Source organism: Zophobas morio, unplaced genomic scaffold (assembly GCF_036711695.1).
Source record: "Zophobas morio isolate AGI-343-1 ecotype UQ-CSIRO unplaced genomic scaffold, CSIRO_AGI_Zmor_V1 ptg000044l, whole genome shotgun sequence".
Lineage (NCBI taxonomy): Eukaryota > Metazoa > Arthropoda > Insecta > Coleoptera > Tenebrionidae > Zophobas > Zophobas morio.
In genome coordinates this window covers 10,619,157-10,640,999 of record NW_026972149.1, presented here as the reverse complement: position 1 = coordinate 10,640,999, position 21,843 = coordinate 10,619,157, and the positions used below count along the sequence as shown (strand labels likewise).

Below are 21,843 nucleotides of genomic sequence, written 5' to 3'. Positions count from 1 at the left end.
CTGATTTATAATTTTAGATAAATAAATAAAACATATAAAGAATAACGATAGGAAATGTCTTCATTTCGTGGACAATTACGTGTATTTTCGATGATTGTTTGTGCGGCAGTGCTGCCAATCATGGAAATGCGAAAGACATGGGGTGAGATGGATGTTAAAAGTGGTTCTTTTCGATGTTTTATATGTTATTCAGGGTTTGAAATGACCCGTTTTGCTTTCGGTGTTAATATCTGGGTCTTAAGCTTGTTTTTATCTAAATGAGAACAGATTTGAAGTATTACTGGCTGCCTATCTACGATGTCTAAGTCAACGTGAACCAGAATGTTTTGAGTATTGTATTCTTTACGGTATTAGTGCTAATTTATTTTTACAGACCTATGAAGGTCCAAAACTCTACATAGTCTCTAATAAACATAATGTAGAATTTGTTTTTCAAACTTGTGTAATCTAATATTTACAAACTTCAGCCTAACAAAACTAATGAAAATTTTGACAATATGCGGTTGTCAGACTCAGTAAAGCATCGTCAGAATTGTCTAAGTATAATTTTCTATTATTACTGTTGTTTCTCTTTCAAACGTACTTTGTGCTGCACATTTTCAAATGTTTTGTATTTTCTCTTGTTCTCAATTTTTCTTACTTAGCTTTTTTTCTTTAGCTTCCATTTTTTGTCACATTCTTTTCACTTTTCAGGTAAGTATATGAGTATTTCTTTAGTTTTTATACTTTGTTGTTTTTCTTTTGTGTTTTCAATGTCCAATTTGCTATTTATTTCTCACTGGTGGTGGTGGAATGGAATGAAAGTCGTTGATATATATATATATAACAGTTTTATTTTACATAGTCTATGCCGTTAAAAAGTATTAACATTACATCCAACAAAAAAGAAAGTAATGGGTAAAGGAGGCTCTTTCAATGAAAACATCTGTAGTAAAATGTGCATCGCATGGTATAATTTCTATTTGATTGAAAGCAAAGCACACGTAAAACACACTCAAATAACTAAGGCCATAGACAAATAAAGCAAGCTACCGTTATCGTGTTGGTCTAAGATGGTTTAGACTATAGATATGTTTATTTTGGCTAAGTGGCATGGCCACAATATACCACCATCATTTACCTAACAATTATTATACCGATCTATAACAACACGAAATAAACAATTTTCCTATACTTTACATTATAATACACTGATTGACCCAAGTTTGGTTCAATGAGGGTCTTTAATAGTTAGTGTAAGTTCGCAAACACGAGAGAACTAATTTCGTCAAACCAATTTTTATGGACGGGTTGGCTCTACAAGCTTCAATCTAAACGAGGTGTAAATTCTAACAATTTCATGAAAATTCGAAATATCACACAGCTTTTATGGATGTAATTAAACTAGTTAGTGCATGTTGGAATTGATGTCGGAATTTTCATGAAAACAACGCTATACAAATGTTTTAACAAATCTCAACATATATAACTATACAATTTTGTAAAAATATAATTTTTGTCGCTAGACAGTTCACTTTGAAAAGTTCAAACGTGCTTGCTGGGAATTTATAACAAATACTGAGTTTCTCAGGATAACAATAGTTTAAGCATAGGTGTATATTTAACAATGTGTTTCTAAAATTGTGCCTAGAGTGCATCGTATAAGTGTAGTCTTAACCTAATTACAAATATCTAAAACTTAGCTAAGTCATAAATACATGAGAGATATGTTTATGGATTCAGTCATTGTTGAAATAAGTAAATTAGTTTACTCAATGCCCTCCAACTCAGTGACAGATACAAAAATGGTCCAGGTTTTAGCAAGGTATCAAATCATAACGTTTTCGCTCCATCATTAAATTGTAAGCTAGGGGATATTCAAATTTCCCGCTCGAATGTATTGACGTTTCAAAGTGGAGGGAAAGTTATGGCGCGAAAATGTTTTGATTTGCTTGTACACACACCAGTGCGTTGCTTTGCAACCATTACAAACTACTTACATACATACATGATAACATACAACATTTAGGGGAACTTACGATAATAATTGCTAATTAGTTAAGTGAATTTTGGTGTAGTAGCTTAAGTAAGTGCATTAGGTAGGGTTGTTGAAGGACATTGACCCTGTATAATTTTACAAAATATAATTGTAGCAAAATAAAATACGTTGTTAAAGCTATTATGATATGCATACAATTTATGTAAGCCATGACATTTTAGTAAAGCATTATGAATATAACATAAAAAAGTTGTCTGGCTGAGTAGATGTCAATAACTCACATAGGAAGACATTTTAAGATTGTACGTGATTGGATGTACGAAAACAAGATGGATGAAATTTTAATGTACACACTCCGGTTAAAACATGATCTGAGCAATACTTTAGAAACGATAATGGAATGACATTCGACTATACTAACCTATAAATAACAAACTAATATTAACAGTCAACACTGATATGTACAGAGTGATTATTTTAATTTAACCAAATAGTTTGTGTCCACTTGACACTTCATGTCGATTAGATTACTTATTAATCTTCATTGTAAAAGGATATGTATTGAATTGTGCTTACTTTAAGAACAGTCTTAATGTCACGATGGTGTAGTTAGGAGCTTTTGAATAATTTTTGTTAAAAATAATATCGAAACTAATAAATGCTGAGCTAACGAATACGTTTTTGACGAATTTGGCTCTATCTGCACAATTTCCACTTCCGCCATCTTGAAAATTGACAGCAGCAGGTGGGATATGAAGTCTGGATTACGAGAATTTATCCTATCACTTATTATTTCTAGCAGTTGGGCACACTGCTCCTGAAAACACAAAAAAATCACTACACGTCGGTATTCTGACCGGATTTTTTTTTCTTTATTTTAAATTATTAGCAAAGGTCCGTATTCTCTACAGATAATCTAATTTTCATCGTCTCCTGTTCCTCATGGTTCGGTTGATATGTATGCAATTATGCTTTAGTGGTGTAGCGGTATTCAAATAGAATATTACAACACATTAGAAGTTAAGAATAATGCAGTTTCGCTGTTAGCATTGTCATGAATTTTCATTCGAGTCTAAACGTTATTAAATTGAAAGCACTTGAAATTTAATTTACGAACAGAGGAGCGATTTACTTATTGTTTGGTTTATAACAAAACAAAGGACAGTTTTTTGTAAATTCACTTTTACCGCGCCTGTAGCATATCGGTTTTTTCTTACAGAATGTCAACCGTTCAAGCTAATATTAATGCTGAGTCAGCGTTATTTGTCGCTACTTGGCCGGCTAAATTCTCCATTATTGACCTATTTTAAATAAAATGTGCGTTGTTTGGTTTGTCGCCATAAAACACACTGTTTTTGTGTAAATCGGTATTTTTTTGTATAAATAGTGTCAACCGTTCCACGTTCAAATTAATGCTGAGTCAGCGTTGTTTGTCGCTACTGAACCGGCTGAATTTTGCGTTATTGGCGCATTCGATTCGGTTTCAATTTTGCGCAGATCTATGCCTCGTCTACTAAATTAATAATGGCGAAATAATGGCCGTAGTGGCGGTAAATAAAAGATAAGTGTAACGGTAGTACAATGCGGTCACGTACGTAACTAACCTCGAGCGGTTTACTTTAGCCTAACTCCGTCCCTGCGTAAGTTTGTCCCAATTGTTTTTACGTCGTACCTGTGTGTTCGAAGTTTCTTTTAGTAACTTTGTTTTCTTATTGTATCATTAACGGGCCTTATATTTTTTACTGTAGCTTTGCAACTGATATAAAAGGTAATATCGTGAAAATTTTAACCCCATAGCCCGTAAAATAAAATAAATGTTTTTACGACTGTCGTAGTCTTAAACGAGCGACAGCGAAGTTTCAAAAAGAGACCAAATTTCCATTTATTATGGCGCTGTCCATGAACCCTCCAAATTGATAAACAGGAAAATTATAATCACACGTGTGGGCCTTGGAAAGATCGGTTCGTAATTACAAGAGTACACAAAGAATGATTTCGACCATTTTTCATCGCGTAAAGTGATTTAGGGTTGTAGTTTTTGTAAGTGGCACACTTTGTCACGATAATCGCTGCTGGTAAAACGTCTGAAATTTATTATTTATGGCGAAATAAATCGGCCCATTGTCCTATAATTGACGAAATCAAGAAGTTAAATTCTGCTATAGAGCCTTGTTGACTGTATAGTGATGTGGTAAAGGCCGACGCACAATAGCTTCATGAAGCGAACACTTGCCAACCCTTCCACGGAGGGAAAAATAAATGGTGAGTAGGGGTAGAGCGCTGGTTAAGCTATTGTGCATATTGTGTATTGATCTTGAACCACAAAATTCGGGTAGGTTGAGGTCGACAATTACAAACGCGTAACGAGGACGTTCCTCTGAGGAAAGGTGGAGCTTCGAGATTATCCTCGACTTTTAAATCTCGCAGCTACATCGAACTTCGTGGATTATCGTCGAAATTTCGAAATCGAAAATCAAACTTCGAGACTCGGAAGCCGCAGCTTCGATACTAACATCAAAGCTTTTCTGCACAAAGGTCGCAGGTTAACGAAATTTCGACATTAATATACAAGCTTGCACATTTCAAAGTTGAAATTGTGGGAGGAATGTCAAAGGTCCAGCGTTTAAAAATTTAAAACTTCACCATTTAAAATTTGAAAGTTAAATTTAACTCGACGCTTAAAAATTATTAGAGTAAAATTAAAAAACGATGAGTTGCCTGGAGGATTTGAAATTCTCGCTGCTCCAAAATTAATAGCCAAAAATTGAAACGCGAAAGTTTGACCTTAACAGTAATGCTAAAACATCGATCTTTCTAAAATGTAAAAATACAGACCATGAGATTAAAATTGTCTACTTCAAACCCGTAGCTTTAAGAATTAAAGCTCGAAATTTCACGGGTATTGTCAAAGGTGCAAATTGATGTCGTTTCGACGCAAACTTGGAAATTCACGATTCTAACCTTCAAGATATTTAACACTGAAATCGCAGAGCTTCGAGATTCAAAGTTTAAAAGTCGAAACTTCCAAAGTTTCTACATATTTAAGACCGAACTTCGGAAATAATGCCAAAGACTTGAAATTCAAAAAGGAAGAGCTTGAAGATTTATTCGATATTTTTAGGTTCATTTGAAAGCTTCGAGAAAATTTTGAAATGAAATTCAGAATTTCAAAATCAATATCGACGCTTGGTGGTCGACAACGGGTGAACAGGGGCGGATTTGGGTTATTCTCTAGTCTGTTTGATAGTTCACTACTACTGGCTCAAATAATCTTAATAGGGCCACAAAACTTTATTAATATACAAAAATAGCGTCTTCACTCTACAGTGATGTCAAAAAATCGTAAAAATAAAAACGTGCACAAAAATTTTCAAATGTGAGTGGCAATGGTAACGTAATGGTTGCGATATCGAACCATATTGTATGTGTACAGTATTGGCATGTAAATAAAAGGTATTATTAGAATAATTTATTTAAGCCTACAGAAGATCGATAGCTGTTAATGTGCTAAACAAACGCCAAATACTTGTATTTACCTTTTCTTTAGTTAAACTTTCCATGGGAGACAGCATACTATAATCAACTTCGTCCGACAACTTCCCGACGATAATGACATTCTCTCTCGTCATGTTAAATAATTCCAGCGTACAAAGAGTCTGAAAAAAAAAAGTGATCAGTAAAGTAAATGGTGGCGCTTTTTGTGGTCGGGAAATGTCAGGTTGGGTTTTTAAAGGGTGTAATAAAGAGGTGGAACGAGTCTTACTCCGTTGACGGCCTCTTCTTTGATAAAGTTTTGCAAAACTCGGACAACATCTTGAACGACAACTCTGGTTTGATTTATATTAAGTTTCCTTTCATCAACTTCGCTATATCCAAGAAATAGAAAAACTCCTTGCGGTAAGTTGTAATCGCTAGGGGATGGTTTCATACAAATAAAACGTCCAGAGTAACACAAACACCTCCCTCGGAAAGCTTGGTAGGCGGGTGCAGCGTGGTTATAGTATGCGAACTCTGTTTTGCAAGGCATTCGATCTATACAAATGGTTTTGCAGGATAACTTTTCCCCTATTTCACATTCGCAAACGTCCGAACATTCGAATTCATCTTCGTGATATATCTGAAAGAACAAACAGTTAGGAGATATTAAGCGCCTGCAACAATAGAACGTTCTTCGGATTTACATTCTACAGAGGTTCTGCCGAGTTGGGATTTGCATTCGCAAATCGATTAATTGAATAATCGGTCCTGTGCTAACAAATTCCGCTTCTTCATTTTCAAACACATTGAAACTAAGCGTTATTGTGAGAGAAATCACTCGATTTGGCAAATCCGAGAGCGTGTTCGCTCACATCACGCTAAAATTACTTTAAAATCCACAACGAACGCAACCGACTCTGATCTAACCTGCGCGAGCTGATCAATACGACTGTTGCATTGTGAGAATTTTCCGTAAGTGTGGAATTCCACGTGTCGCATTGACGGAGCGATTTTTCGATTAACCGGTCGTTGGGTGTGCAGAGCAGCGGAATAACGAAGTGCGTCTTTGGGAGATCGGTTAATTAGAGTGGGTGGGTTATTCACGGTACTTTTCCGGGCGAGGTGAAGTGCACGTGCACAGTCTGAATGCTTACCCTTTTAAATGAACCTTCTTTTATATATTGGTTGGGAAATTGTGGCCTCGGGAACACACAGTACTCTGGAAACAAAAGTCGTTTAGAATGGCACACGTACGTGTGCGGAAGCATTGCAGCAGCCTCGTTATATTAATTGGATGCGATATAATTAAACGAAATTAATTACTTGGAGGAATTGTCGTCGTTGCCATCGCCGTCGTGGTGGTGGTGGCCGCGGTGGTGGTAGTCGTGGTGGTGGAGGTGGGGATGAACGGCTGCGGGGGCGGAATGAATTCGGCGATTGTGTTTTCGCGCGTCTGGAGCGGCGCCTCGGTGGCGGTCATCACGGTGATATGATGAATGGCGAAGCTGGGCCGAGTTCGGACTTCCAAAGGTGTCGTCGCTTTGGTAGTCGAAGGGGTTGTGAGTGCAGCCATTTCGGCCGCCTTTTTCATATGAAAATCCTTTTGAGATTCCACTAAAAGGAGCAACATGCGGTTCAGAGAAGGGCGATAAGTCCACAAGTCGCGGGCGGAATATTAACAAAAGGGGATTTTTTCAAACTGTTAATCTAACAAGAGCACATTCTTCGCCTGCCGTCACACGAATTTAGAACGAATTTACTTCGGAATTTCAACGCTTTGTCTTCAGGTGAAGCCAAACCGGCCATTTCCGAGCGTAAAAACTGCACAGTAGGTGCAAAATGACACTGACGTCATCACGATACAATTCTAAATTCAGACCCCGCGCGCTCGTTTTTATGAGAGTTAACGCAATAATGTGCGATTTAGATGTCGTGCCAGCACCTACCTACGCAGGGATTGACCCAGAGGAGTCTTTGCCAGCCTAAACACTCATACAGTTCAGTCATATCTGTCCCCTTGCAGGCACAAGTGGCCCTAAGGTTTGTACCCAAAATACCCAACATGGCCGTCCTACAATCCGCAGGTGAACCAGCACACTTTTTCGTAACGCTGTCAACTGCACACGATTGTTCGTAATATTCTAAACGGGATCTGTAAAAGATAACGCGCATAGTGTGATTGAGCCCGCATTTTGTAATTTCGTTAATTCTTTACCTGCATTCTTTATTCTCGCGACAGCTTTTGGCCAACGAGAGACAAGTGGGCTGTGGCGAACCTTCAATTCTCTGGGCACAAACTGGGTGCAGTTTTTCTTGTGCTATTAAACATTTGTCTTGCTTATTGTCTGTTTTTCTAAAACATAAGCCATTTTAAGGTGAAAATCTAGAAAATGTAGTATAGTAGAAGACTCGTCAAATTTTGACTTGTATGTAGTGTAGTTGCGACATGGCATGTTTTGATGTACCTGTAAATAGTGTTAAATGTTTATACTTACGGTTGTGGTGTGTTTTAGGCAGGATGGGACGATTAGTAAAATGTTATGTTTGTACACAATGTTTCAAAAGGACGGAACGCCATAGTTTTAAATTAGGTATATTTATTTATATTGGCATTTAACAAACGATATACATGCATATGTACATATATTATTTAGTGCAAATACTTGTTGTCATTATTAGTGTAGAAACCGGTTCCATTCCTTTGAAACACCGTGTACGGAGCATTATAATAACAAAGTTTTCGGTTACTGTTGGGTGTAATTGAGTAAAATTTCCCATGTTTTCAATGTTCGCTCTGGCAACTTCTTAGTTTCAATAAAGCTTGCAAAATTGAGAACTACAGAATCCATATTTTCAGTTAGCTCCTCAATATTCATCATTTATTACTTGGGCATGCGAAAAACGGAAAATTCTCTCCCGTAAACAACATCTTTGAATTGTTTTACTTAATCATATCTTTTTGCAGCTGCCTTCGTCTCAAGAAACTCTCATTAATAAAATATAGTGAATCAAGTCCGCCTGAATTGTGAACACTCCATTTGCAAGCTAACGGTTTTAAAATATTTTGCAGGTACACACACTAACAAACTCCTTGGATAAAAGCGAGCCGAGTGAAATCCGTGAAAAAGGACCAGTGAAAATTTTGCTTCTTCTTTTTAATAAAAATTCGACATGGGAGAAAATTTGTCCAATTTATTGACAACATTCAGTTATTTTTCAGCAGCTTCCGCACTTTAAGTGAAAGCCTGAAATCTTCGCGTATGGTGGCGTTAAGAGGTTATATGGCAACGTCTAGTGCAAATTAAATCTGTTACTAGCAGCAGTAGTGGGCGATGAAATTCCGGCTTCTAAACACTGAAACGGGGCTGCGTATGTATTTATCGGTTGGTTGTTGCTACCTAACAAATTAGCGTTATCGATTTTATTATAGTTCGAGTTGTCGAAATAGCATATATACATATAACGCCTGTCAAAAAAAAAAAAAAAATTGGTTAGGTTTTTGTTCATTTTTAGTAAGAACGAAGCGCCATTTTAAGAACAGTAGGGGTTTTTTTGAAAAGACGGCGAGATTAGGACGTGAGCGAGTTTTGAGTTGTGGTGTCATGGCGACGCACGTCGAGGTCGAGCGAAATAGTCGTCTCGACGGAGAGCTAATTGTAGGGATCCGTGTCTTCTACTATATTATAGACGAGCCAGTGTTATTGGGTAGGGTGAAGTGTCGAGGCTGATATGGTTGGCTGATATCAGAATGTCGTAGTTATGAGATTAGGTGTTTATGTGGAAAGTATCGTTTGTTTGGGGTCGTTAATTAATTCGTGTTTTAACTGTGTGGTGTAGAGTAGTAGACCTTGGGCAACGTAATGAAACAAAGCGTACTTGCAAAGACAAAAGGCGATTTCGACGTTCCAAGGGAGCGAGGGTTTCCTGTAAAAACTCTGCAGAGCTTCCATGCAGGAGTTTCTGTTGCACCTGGATATGTCGCAGTGATGTAATATGGGGTTGAGCGAGACTTTGCAGTGGTAGTTGCCGTTGCAGCTCTCCATGGCTAAGTGGCAGGTGCTTTGAAATATTATCTTTGCTACCTCGTTCGAGTCTGAACGGCTATGGTCAGTCGAACCTGAAAGGAGCCCTATTCACTGAGGGTCGTTCAGAAGGGGTGTGTTTGTCTGACACTCAAATTTGTCGATTTCGATTTACTTTATTTGTCTTGGCTCTTAATGTACAGATGCACGGCATGCTCGGCGGCAAAGTAAATCGTAAAGTGACGACGACGATGTTTTGTTGATTGAATGATAATTGCACGACGGTCCTGGAGAGGACTTGAAAAATTTAGTGGGACGAAATTGAAATTTCAATTAATAATTAGTGGGAGCGGTCGAGCAATATACGAAAAATGACATGCCGAGATGGATTGGCGGAGGTCCGGGGCCGGTGCATCAAAGGGATAAGTTTACCAGTAGTAGATCATTCTGCACAAGTCGAGCGCATGAGATATAATGTAATGTATATATAATATATATAAAGTAATAATACGTGCGATCCCCAAACAAGAGACCATGCAGATGGTTCTACGTGCCGGGGTACGAAGTGCATCAAACATGTGCACGACTTCTATTGAATTTCAAGAATCTGGCTAAAGGCTTACTGAACTCGCATGCACTCTGCACTAGGCCGAACGGACGCGACGCAGGACGAAGGACCCAGGTTACACACGGACTTTTCCCACACTACCAAAGTTCGAGGCAATGTGCACCTTCGCATTAAGCCGTTCGCAATGATGCTCCTGTTGAAGAAGGAAGGGCTGTCGCGTTTTTGGTACAGTCGGTTGGATATAGCATCATTATGAAAAGCGTAATGGTAGACATTACATACAACCCAGGTGTGGTGGAGTGAGCCTGGCCGCCGCCGCCTGCCCGGTCGACCCGCGTGTCCCTCGAACGCCCCGACGACCGGACTGGCCAAACTCCGGGGTTCCACCAAGAGCTCGTCGTGCAGCCCCGGAGTCGCGGCGCTCGTATACCTACTTGGGTATTTCTGGTGCTGAGCGGAAACTCCGGCACCGCCTGCAGACCCGTCGAGATCCTCCGGGTACGGACTGATGTTAGAGCTCACCGACGGTTTCCCATTGTTCCTTAAGACACTCACACTGATGTGATTGTGGTCAGCGTGCGCGTCCAGTCCGTTGGCCGCGTCTACTAGCGGGTTTTCGACAATGGCATTGCCTAGCCCGTAGTCAAATGAGGCAGACGTATTGTCCGAAGCTGAAATCAGCTTAACTGAAATGAAGTCCACCGATCTGACGCTACGCTAACAAGGCGAAAGACACAACCAAGGAAACATTATACTGTACAGAAGTAGTAACTTGTAGAGAAAGCGCTCTCACCCGGAACGACGAGCTCTGGAAACTGTAAGGAGGTGACGAGCGTCTCTTCTACGGACGAGTGAGAGCCAAAGGCCGTGCTGTTGGTGCCGGTGCCTGTGGCCGTGCCCGTGCCCGTGCCCGTGCCCATGCCAGTGAATGTGCCGGTGTTGCTGTGCGTGCGGAAAGTGCCGTGGGCTGTGCCGTGCGATGAAGATGGGAACAAAAAGTAAGGGTAAAGGTTGGTAGGTGGTGACCAGAAATTCCTAATAAAGTCTTGATCGGGGTCTAGAGGGGGTTGTGCGGGTTCAGGTTGTTCAGGAATAGGTGGAAGAATGTCTGAAACAAAGTAAATAAAGAAAAGAAGAGTCACCGGACGGTGGGATTCAGAGGTGGTTGTTTGTAATGGAATATAATACAGACATCGACATGCTCTTGTGCTACTTGACCAAATTCGGCTCAAAATTCCGGAACAAGTGCAAGAGGAAACCCACTTCCACATGCAATAACAAACAATCGAATTTCGAACGAGGACGACTTTCTCCCTGACATTCCACCTCCAAGCAATAGACCTTCTTTCATTCTATCGCCACGGTATCATTCACTCCTTAACGTGGAATTAAATCAACGTTCTCTGTGATCGTGCAGGCACATCGGATTAAAGGATTGGAAGAAACTGATCAGATTGTAGGGTCAGAATCAAAGGGATATATAGCAGCCGCACAAGATGGTCGGAGGAGGATCGGAAGGCCTACTTACCCACGCAGGGGTTGTGGTTTACCATGCTGAAAATTCGATCGCATCGCTTCTTGTTATGGTTATTCGGACATATGCAGCCGAACATAGGCGACCGACGCAAATTCGTCCATGACTTGTGACACAGATCTCTGGAAGACGGAAAACGTTTCATTCCGCGAAAACGACCCGAGGATTAGAGACCACTACTCCTCCACTCTCTCTCCCCCCGACCGCTAACTCACTCACCTATCGTCCATGCGACATTTGTTATCTCGCACCTTGCAGTTGGATTTGAAATCCTCGTACAGTTTTAGACATTTGCCTTCTTGTTGGCATACGGATAAGGCGTAATTGCAAGTCGGCAAAGCGTCCACGGGGTAAGGATCTTTCTCTAAAATGAACCACAAAATTACTACTTTCTGTCTATCTATATATCCATCTATCTGTTATGATATCGCCGCTACCGTGAAAACCGGCTAAGAGTTTTAGGACTTAATTGCGTTTCTCTCTCCTCAATCGCGACGCCCGATAAAGCAATCAAACAAGTCGAACTAAAAAAGGAAGTACTAAAAGTTCGGCTCGCGGCGAAGAACGCGTTGGACCGACAATCACGAACGGAAGTGGAAAACAACGAAAACATACGTTTCAACAAGACGGCCAATTGCCTATTTCAATGCGACCGGACGATATTTATGGCTGAGGTTCTCGCCGGGATAGTCCAAACTACAAATTAAACGCGATCTGTAATATGTGCCCATTCTTCAATCCGGACGTCGGCGTTACGTTTAACGAACGGAACTAAAACAATTCTCGACCGTCCAAGCACAAGCATCATATTAGACCGAATACATCAAAACGATACCGATCGCGAAGACTTGCGAAGGCTCGGGAAAAGCACAAAGTATAAATCAGGACCTTCCTTATCTCCTAGCTCTAATCGATATACGCGACTGTCTAAAGAGAGATCTGTCAATAACAGGCCCGGTGATGGTGCAAGAACTAATCAAACAACTAATTTTTATTTTAATGTTTCAACAATCTGACGACTTTGCATTATACACACACACATAATATACATAATATGTATATAATTAGCCGGCACTCGCGTCACCGTATCTCATAGCCGTATCAATTAATGGAATTTCAAATTAAACGCGAAAATTTATTCCGCATGCTGCTCTATAATTTGTTTTGCGTGAAGTTGACTATCTGACTAAAAGGAGTTTTATTTTTTTATTCGCTTTCTCTACGTGAGTGACTAGTAGAAAATGAGGAGAAAAGCTCTCGCCAATGTGAGATACTTTTCAAAACGACTCCTAAAATTCCACAAAGTGCACCGCGCGGATAGAAAGAATTAGATGTCTCGGCGAATAAAATGCGAAAATGCGGAAATGAGCGGGCACCAGAGTGGCTTCCGATCTGTTGTTCCAAGCGAAAAATCCATTTGCACTCTTGAACTAGTTCTAAATAATTACTAGCTTTAATGCGCGTCCGGTTTTCGCAAACAGAGAAATAGTTTAATTCTGTGCCGTCGCCTGTGGACATCCGTTTTAAATAATCAGCGTTCGAGAGAGATCCTCGTCGTCGTCGTTGTTGTCGTCGACACAACGAAATTTCCAAATTAGCTTCGTTAATTTCAATAAAACAAATTCCTGAAGTGTGAAATATGATCACAATTTTTCTCTCGTCGCCAAGAAATATGACTTCTCGCGTGGTATTTTTCAGAGTTAGTTTTAATAGATATTCTCCGGGCGGTAGATTTTCGTGAGCGGACTTTAAAATTAATGGAAAATAGTGGAAACTCATTCAGGTGTCTAGATTTAGTTAAATCCGGCACATTGTCCCTTTTGATTAGAGTGACCGGAAGCTACAACCCTATGAGTGCGCGTTGGAAGAGGAAAAACTTTATGTCCTCAGCCGCGCTCTCCTTCTGCCCTATCGTTTTCAGCCTCATTTCCGTTCGTTACGTCAAAATTTTACGACGAAGGTAATACATATTTTCAAATTTTATTATTAGATTACTCGCCGGTTGAAAATTTCGAGGGGCCTACATATCTTGAGAAGAACCTACTTTAAGGCGGTTCATAAACTTGCCATACCGGCTAACACGAATTCGACATCAAGATGCCTCCGTAAAATGCACCCCTTTATCGCTGCATCCCTCGCTGGACCCTGAAACGTCTAAAGTGGCCATGGGGAAATTTTAATCAACTCGTTTGTTATTTTTCGCATTTCAACTTTTCCGCTCTTCTGGATCAAGCATTTACCGAAAACAACGAAAAACTCCCGATTAATTTATAATCACAAAGTTTTGCATTTATAACGAACTTTGGATTCCCCCGCATTAGCGCTCATTAACGCGTTCTAATTTTTGTCGAGAATGGGAGCTTCTACATTCATATTTGATCAGTAAAACATGAAATGTAAACACTCGATTGATTGACTTTATTTGTTGTTTCACTTATTCATACCGAAATGTTTGTCTCTGTATATGATATCCGAGTGGTGAAATATTGACACATTAATATTTTCTTACGGAGGAAATTTACCTTTTTTTGTGACGAATATACAAGGGTGATCGAAGAGAAAGTCCCTGAAGGAGTTGCACTCTGGATCTGCGTGAGGTTCTCGACACAGACATGTTGGCTTGAAGAATGGAAAAGCTTGAAGAGTGCGAAGAGCTGCCTGGCATTTCGTTACAGTCACTGTTGAGCACGCCACTGAAAAAAAGTTTCAAACTCTTAAAACATTTACGGCTTTAACAGACTTTCGAATTTACAAAACATCACTACAACCTATCGTCTGACAGCCGTTCTGAATAATAGAGCAGGGATTATTTAACTTTCTGTTTTATTTTATATTCAACAACTCTAAAAATTTCATGCCGAATAAGAAGCTTTCTTTCATTTTCCCACACCGAACCAGATTTTCACCGTACCCCACTCTACCAACTAATCTTAGTTTTAATACTCCGGAAAATTCTCTTCTGTGTTTACACTCCAAAAGTGTGCAACTTGAGACGTAAAGACGTATGCACGGAACGTAACTAATTCAAAAGAAACCAACCCTAGCATAGAACTTTTTATTAACAAGTTATTGTTGCAGTTTCCACCATTGTGACCACAAACTTCAATAAAGTTGTTTTCGTTCCAACTAGAAACGTCGTTAATAATAGATTAAAATAAACTGTCGCATTATAAGTCAAAAAGTATTCACTCGGCGTCACTCCAAATTCGACAAAAAACACTCAAAATCGCAATTAACATTTTATTACACCGCGACCCACGACAATGACGTCACCAGTCAATTAGAACCGGTACGTCAATACTAAAAACAAAAGACTATTAATAAATTATTGTTGCAGTTTACACCCCTGTGACGTCAAACTTTGTATAAAATTGTTTCAGTCCAACTACTTATAAATAATACATGAAGATAAATCGTCGAAAAATTTCTGGACACCGAACAGCAAGTCCGAATCAAAACAAAAAACAAAAATCAAGTATTCACTCAGCGTAATACCCCAACCGACAATTCAAGTTGCACGCGAACGATCGAACCCCCACTCATTCCACTCTGGTGGTCCAAATCAACAAAAACAGCCGAGATCGTAATTAACATTTCAAAACAGCACGACCCACGACAATGACGTAGCCAGTCAATTACGTCAATACCAGAAACGAATGAATGCGGATAAATACCACTAGATCCACGATGGAGTAAAAGTAATCGTCAATTTCGCGTCGTTTTTCCGAGATAATTCTATTTGTGAGGCGCATAATGAAATTTTCCCGTTAAAGTGTGCAATAGCGCATTAATTATGATTGAAGCTGCCATTAAATTATCTGTAACGTAAGCGTCCGTGTCGTGTCTGAGCACCAACAGAGCGATTTGCATAGATCTTGCTTGTACGACCTTACAACCCTTACTCAACATTTGCATCCTTAGCTCACATTAATAACGGTAACGTGTACCTGAGCGCAGCGTAATTGGTGTCATTACATATTCTTATTTAACGGTAGTTGCTTTCTTCTTAAAACTTTGTTTCGTAGATGAAGTGAGTTTTTGTTTGTAAGTTGGTAAAATTAAAAAAATGATTGGATTCCGGTCGGGACATGAAGTCGATAAGCGACTGGGCAAGCCAATCGCTGTCTATCTCGTCGTTTTTGGAAAAAAATGTGGTAAGAATCGGAAATGGGCTCGCTTGTATCGCGTTGTTCCATCGACCCTCACTACACGCTTGATTTAAAATAATGTCCCTCGTATGCTATAAGTAAGCGGATGAAAATTTCTTGTGTTAAATTTAAATTGGTCAGATAGAGATGATCGATAAACGCTGGGGAAACAAGGGCCGTATCGTTTATTCTTGTCAAATAATGAAATTTTCAATTCGGTTATCTCTAAACCGGATCTACATAATAAACATAAAACAGGTTAACGTGTATTTAGGGGTTCTAGGCCAGGTCAGTATCGGAAATGAGTAAAACAGAAATAGCGCGGCGCATCCACCAATTTGTATGGCCTGTCTACTGTAATTCCGTTACTAAAGCTCAGTTAACATCGGTCAAATAAATTGGTAGATAAATACGAACTGAGTCCACTAAATGTTAGCACTTTCAGTATCACTAAAGCCGTCAGGTGAAACTAGCCAACTAGCCTTTCATGTGTTGATGGACTGATGTTTAATTAGGCGAGATATACAGAAAACTATCTGTTAACGATCGAATAAATTCATCCACGGAACCCCAGATGTTCTCAAATTGAATTTAAAAGAGTAAAACAGCGACACGTTGAATAAGTAATTTTGTTTTAGTTTCGATAATCGTGAACCGCAGCTGTGCAACGATTCAAACTTTTAGGCGCAATTTTATTGATTCAGAGTTAAGTTCGACTAACACCGGCCTAAGTTAACTTACCTATTCATAAGACATAAGCTGCTTTAATTACTTTTTCGGTTTCACGCAATTTCCTCCAGCCAAAACGAGGTCTGCCGAAGCGTTGTTACGTGTGTCCGACACACACATGCAGAAAATACCATTTTAAAAATAGCACAAAGTTCAAAGCAATGGGATGTCAAGTTCGGAAACAATATAGGTAAAAATACAAAGTAGTGCTCTACAAAGGCACTGTTGTTGATACGTTCATTCCACTGCCGTGTCGCCCAATATTGTAAATTCACTTTAATTCAAATACAACGAATTTGAATTGTCGAAATTGCCATAATGGAAATTTTCAGTAAACAAGTCACTACTCTATTTTCAAACGTCAAAAAATAAGTGTGAAAATTTTTGAAAAAAAAATTAATCCTGGAACTGCTTTGAGCCTGAGGTGTTAAAAATCGTTAGACCGACTTCAAAGTTAGTGTGGAGAATGTATTTAACGGCACGATAGAAATGCGAACTTCCTTGGAACGATCGTTAATAATCAACCTTGAAACTATGGTGGGCGCGGAGCGTTAAATCTAGTTCGATGGACTTAGAACTTAATGCATATAACGTACTTAACTTTAGAGTGACCTACAAAAGCTCGAACTTCCTAGGAGTAGCCGTTAAGACCAACACTAGAACTACCGTAAATCCAGAAAATTAAAAATAGTCTGATCCAGTTGCATTTAGTACGCCTGATGCAATTAATATTGAAACAATACACAGAAAGTTTGAGCTTTCCAAAAGTAACAGTTGAAAATCAAATTTAAAACTGTAGCAGGTGTGGAAAGTTAAAAATAATCCGATCGACTTTAAACTTCGTTCACAGCGTACTTGTTGTTACGATGATGTAATGAAACTGTCACGAGTGCGGTAAATTTAGTAATTTGATGTTTTTTTGAAGAGACTTTAAAAATTACTTGGGTATGAAACGTTAAAAAATAGCCGGGTTGCTTTGTAGAGTTGGCTTAGATCCTCAACGTCAGTTTGACACATCGTAGTTAATTGTAGTATGGTTTGATTTTAGTTTGTTTATTAATTGCTGTTTTCACCCGTTATCATCCTTCATTACGTAATTACGGCGTTGTAAGTGAGTTATAGCATCAAACGGAACAACAGTCTTGCCCAAGGCTATTTCAAGCGTGAGGTATTCTTCAGGGTTCATCGGTACCCCAACCTGAAGTCCAGAAAACGGCTTCGATAGCGCATAGTCAACATATTTATTTGTACTAGAAATGTAAATAAAGTAAAATCAAGTGGAAGAACTCCAGTACCTTACTATCTACAAGAAATCCAACTTCCTGGAGGCGAGAAGTGACACTTTTTAAAATTATTTATATGCCCCTTGTTTGTATGCAACCAAATAAACACATAAATTAATCATCGAATAAAGTAAACCACGTAGGCGGCAAATTTCACAACCCACTACGATGTAAGAAACCGTTATAACAACATGTATTTAAGGTTAGGGTGTGATGATTGCAAAGAATCATAAAAAAATGGGGAACGCGTGGCGAATTGTATGAAAATAAAGTGAATAAAAGTGTGGGTTTATTCGCTGGTAAATAAAAATAGAAATGTGAGAAATGTTATTGTAAGATTCGAGGCAGCAAATGAGGGAGAGTGTAAAAATCGAGAGAAAGAGTGTCTCGGCAGTGGAAAAAGGCGTTGTTAAAAATAAATTTTGATCATATTCGGTTTATTTCAACAACGCTTCGTTTTGTGGAACGTATCGAATTCTTTGAAAACGTCAGAAATAAAGAGCTATAAAGATCCACACATCCATTTTAAAATGCTAAGCGTAATTTGTCGGCGGAAGCAGAATCAGGTCTTAAGCAGAGCAAATCCGCACCGTCGTTGTTTATTTATGAAAAAGTTTTGTTGCGAGGGTGCGTTCCCTATTGGGCTTGCAGTCAAAAAGCGACAAAATCTGAATTATTCCCTCCCTTCAAATGGAATTTTTGATCTTAGAAGATGATCCTCGCGGAGCGGCGATTCGTGACCCATAGGGCGGATTGAGACGTCGCGCCGGGGTTCCGTGTGCGGGGTAATTAGGGAGGGTCGGTCAAGTGCGGCGTCCTTGCATTTGAATGATGGCGCGTTCGATTTTGCGATCGAGTTAATAGCATTAGAGTTGTTTATCGTTTCGGTCAATTCGCTTATCAGCGGCGGCGGCGAGATTAGCGGGAGTGCGGCGCGATAAGCACGTGTGGCGGCGAGCGGAAGAAGTGGAGAAAGTGGAGAGTCGTGGTGGAGAGCGCGCAAGTGGTGAGTCATCGTGGAGACACCGAGGGCGAACTATTTAGACAATGGGGTGAAGTGGATAGAGGCGGAGGCGACACGCTCAAGCCGCTAGAACAGTGCAGGCCAGAACGCTTTTATAAATTATTCAAGGTGCTGTATTGATCCGGGGCTCCTTGCGCGCCTCCCCGTGTGTGTATTTCCACTCGGATATCTTTGATCCGCGCTCATGCCGCGGTCCTCTTCTTCCCTGACCTACGCGAACCTTCCGCACTTGCACCTTATAATCCGAATCGAATCGCGCGCTTTTTGCGACCACCAACACCGCCAGACATCAACCCGGCAGACGATCGCTAGACCCTGTCAAGATAAACTAACCTTAAAATTTGTTGTGCCGTCATTTTTGAGTTTATCGTGGACGTACTAGGACCAGCCGGTTTGTAGCAGGCTGGGAATTCACGAACACCCGTGAGTCCTGCACGAGCCGCCCATGAATCAATGCGATGGACATCCGGAGAAGCAGGACAAAGAGGGATTGAAAGTGGGGGGAGTGGTCCCGAACCGACCGTTCGAGATTTTGTCTTATTAGATCGTTCCAAAATTGACCTTTGGTGAACAAAAACTTGTCCAATCTTTGTTTGCTAATATTATACTAAACAATTATCATCATATTTCTGTTCCAATGAAGTCTGGTTTTGTAAAATCTAATTTGTCTAAAGTTAACCCACAAGAATTATACCGTGTGATTTTTTCATTTCTGCTCTAGTTGGCCAGTACTGAAGTACTGTACCTTCATGATAAAAGTTATGTTATCCTAGAACAGCATGGTTTTGTAAAAACACATCTCCTATAACTAATTTACTACAGTTTACACAACGTGTTTCCAAAGTCTTGAATAATAGATTTCAAGTTGACGCGATACACACAGACCTAAGTAAGGCATTTGATAGAATAAGCCATTGTATTTTGCTCACTAAGCTGGAGAGGTTTGGTATTCCTAAACAACTAATATCGTTAATTAAGTAGCTTATAATTAATAGAAAACAGTATGTACAGTACATCTTCTACATTTATTATGAATGTTAACGTTGTCCAGGGCTCAAATCTGGGGCCAGTTGTTTTTTTATTACACTTTAATAACCTAGTTTTGCCGGCAAGCTTGAGGGGGACCAAGCTGTAGAGGCGGACGGGCGTTCCGATCCAAGTCTTGACTCCTTGACTCCGGGTAGCATGGATAGTGTTACGATGATCGGTGATTAAAATCGGCGTGGGTAAAACTCAACAATTTATTTCTTAGTAACTCGAATTTACACGACTAATCACACTTGACTAGACTCTACTTCTCCCATTGTTTGGACTGCTCTTGTTGGTTGAGACTGACCCGTTCCCGAAGGTGGCCTCTATTTAAACCCATACATAAACTTCTAGATGTTTTACGATCGAGGTCTTTCTGGAATATCCATCGCAACTTCCGCTTCAGGCTTTTCAGTCACCCATCATCGCCGTACATACTAGAAAAGCCATAAAATTTTAATGAGCACTATTTTTAATAAAACTTTGACAGTGGTCCCAAAAAGGGTCCATGATGATACTTTCGCGTCAGTTTTGGCAGTCAACTTTTGCCTTCAGCATTTTTTGGCGTCACTACTGACGTCACCCCAAGATTCATTTTCCCGCAAAGGGATAACTAACATTATTTACGACAAGCCAGATCGCACCTCCGACACCGGGATACAAAGCGCCGAAGAAACGGTTTAGCAAAAATTTCATACAAACTAAATTTTCATTACGTTGTGCTGTTATTTTCTGAGCGACTTATCTCGCTGCGAACATCGGGACTGACAACGAAAATTTCGCCCCGAGGCCAGGTATTTAGCGGCCCCACATCCCGGAAGGGACGACAAGGAGAAAACACACACGAAGAAAGAAGTTGCGTCATTTGTCTAATGACGTAGGGTTTGATTGGAGGGTCTATAGATATAGACGTCTGGGTGACTATAGTGTGATATTTCCTGAACGCACGGCATGTGGGCAAGCAACAATCGCTTCCCCTTCGAACCTCTTGCACTAGTTGACTGAACGTAGAAGTGACGTAAAACTTTGCTTTCAGGTTGTATCTACACTTTGTAAAGTACAAGCCATAAATCCGATCGGAAGTTTTGATTATGTGAGCCAAACTCGGCAGGCAGTTGGTAATAATGGTCACTTAAGCAAATTACGAGGGTCATCAAGAAGTTCTGTTGGGTTTTTTTCTCGTCCTTCGTAAAGCGCCGCTTACTAAGATGTCACTTACTATATGTTCCGCGTAAACTTGATAGTGGCAAAACATTACAAGTGTATTTATATTTATATAAATACAGAAATGAAGTTGGCTTTGTTAGAGCATATAGCATATCACTGTGCTATTCACCAACGTAATGAACAGGTTGACAAAAACTGGTCTAGCTTTATGAACTTAAACCAGTTCATAATCACGCAGGATATAAGGCACACAAAACTAACGCTTTTTTCGTATTTGTCCATGGATTTTGTTAATGGATACGTATTTTTACGGTCGCACGATATTATTTTCGTCGGATCGATGTCCGACGATTAAATTATAACACCGAATGCACTTTTTTATTGGTTTTCCAGACCGCACATCCCTTTTATTAATCAATGTCGTCTACGTGATGGTCCTGTGTTCTTTTCCCACGGCTAAGTGTTTACAACAATTGAACATTATGTGCTTTGAAGCTTAACTGTAGTTCGCTATCTATTTGCTGCTCTCCGTTAATACTTCAAAGGCCACATTTAACACCACAATTAGTTGAAGGGAAGTTGTAATCCGTTCCACCGCTATTATGTAGCTGTCAGAACCGGTAGAACCCCTAATTTTTTCCCAAACAACTCGAATTCTAACTTGCTCTACTATCAAGTTTTATTGCGTGAAAGATATCAGGAATCTTTTAAAGTGTATTGAAGTATCATGTAATGAAACTGTGCACAAAGTACTTCCTTTGAGCTTGTTTTGTCCTGAAACTAACTTGAGTTAAATAGGTTAATTATTTGAGAGAAATCGAGCGGTTCCGGAAATGCACTTTCAAGTTGTGAGAAAAATCGTAGTCGTGTTTAAAGTTGCTGAC

The 21,843-nt window shown here is 39.7% G+C and overlaps 1 protein-coding gene across 3 annotated transcripts in view; it reads right to left on the bottom strand.

The window, feature by feature from the left end:
- Positions 1 to 2,206: 2,206 nt before the first annotated feature.
- Positions 2,207 to 21,843, bottom strand: part of LOC135141921 (uncharacterized) — a 118,488-nt gene continuing 98,851 nt past the window's right edge. For 2 of the 3 annotated variants that reach the window (XM_064073516.1, XM_064073515.1), the window contains exons 3-15: positions 14,102 to 14,272; positions 11,799 to 11,943; positions 11,574 to 11,701; positions 10,839 to 11,153; positions 10,480 to 10,716; positions 9,332 to 9,572; positions 7,671 to 7,808; positions 7,402 to 7,607; positions 6,779 to 7,069; positions 6,610 to 6,674; positions 5,742 to 6,095; positions 5,515 to 5,634; positions 2,207 to 2,795 (exon numbers count right to left, since the gene is read on the bottom strand). In XM_064073516.1, coding sequence (XP_063929586.1) covers positions 2,574 to 2,795; positions 5,515 to 5,634; positions 5,742 to 6,095; positions 6,610 to 6,674; positions 6,779 to 7,069; positions 7,402 to 7,607; positions 7,671 to 7,808; positions 9,332 to 9,572; positions 10,480 to 10,716; positions 10,839 to 11,153; positions 11,574 to 11,701; positions 11,799 to 11,943; positions 14,102 to 14,272 — 2,633 coding nt within the window. In that variant the 3' untranslated portion in view covers positions 2,207 to 2,573. The remainder of the gene's footprint in view (positions 2,796 to 5,514; positions 5,635 to 5,741; positions 6,096 to 6,609; positions 6,675 to 6,778; positions 7,070 to 7,401; positions 7,608 to 7,670; positions 7,809 to 9,331; positions 9,573 to 10,479; positions 10,717 to 10,838; positions 11,154 to 11,573; positions 11,702 to 11,798; positions 11,944 to 14,101; positions 14,273 to 21,843) is intronic. The other variant, XM_064073518.1, reaches the window with a different exon arrangement.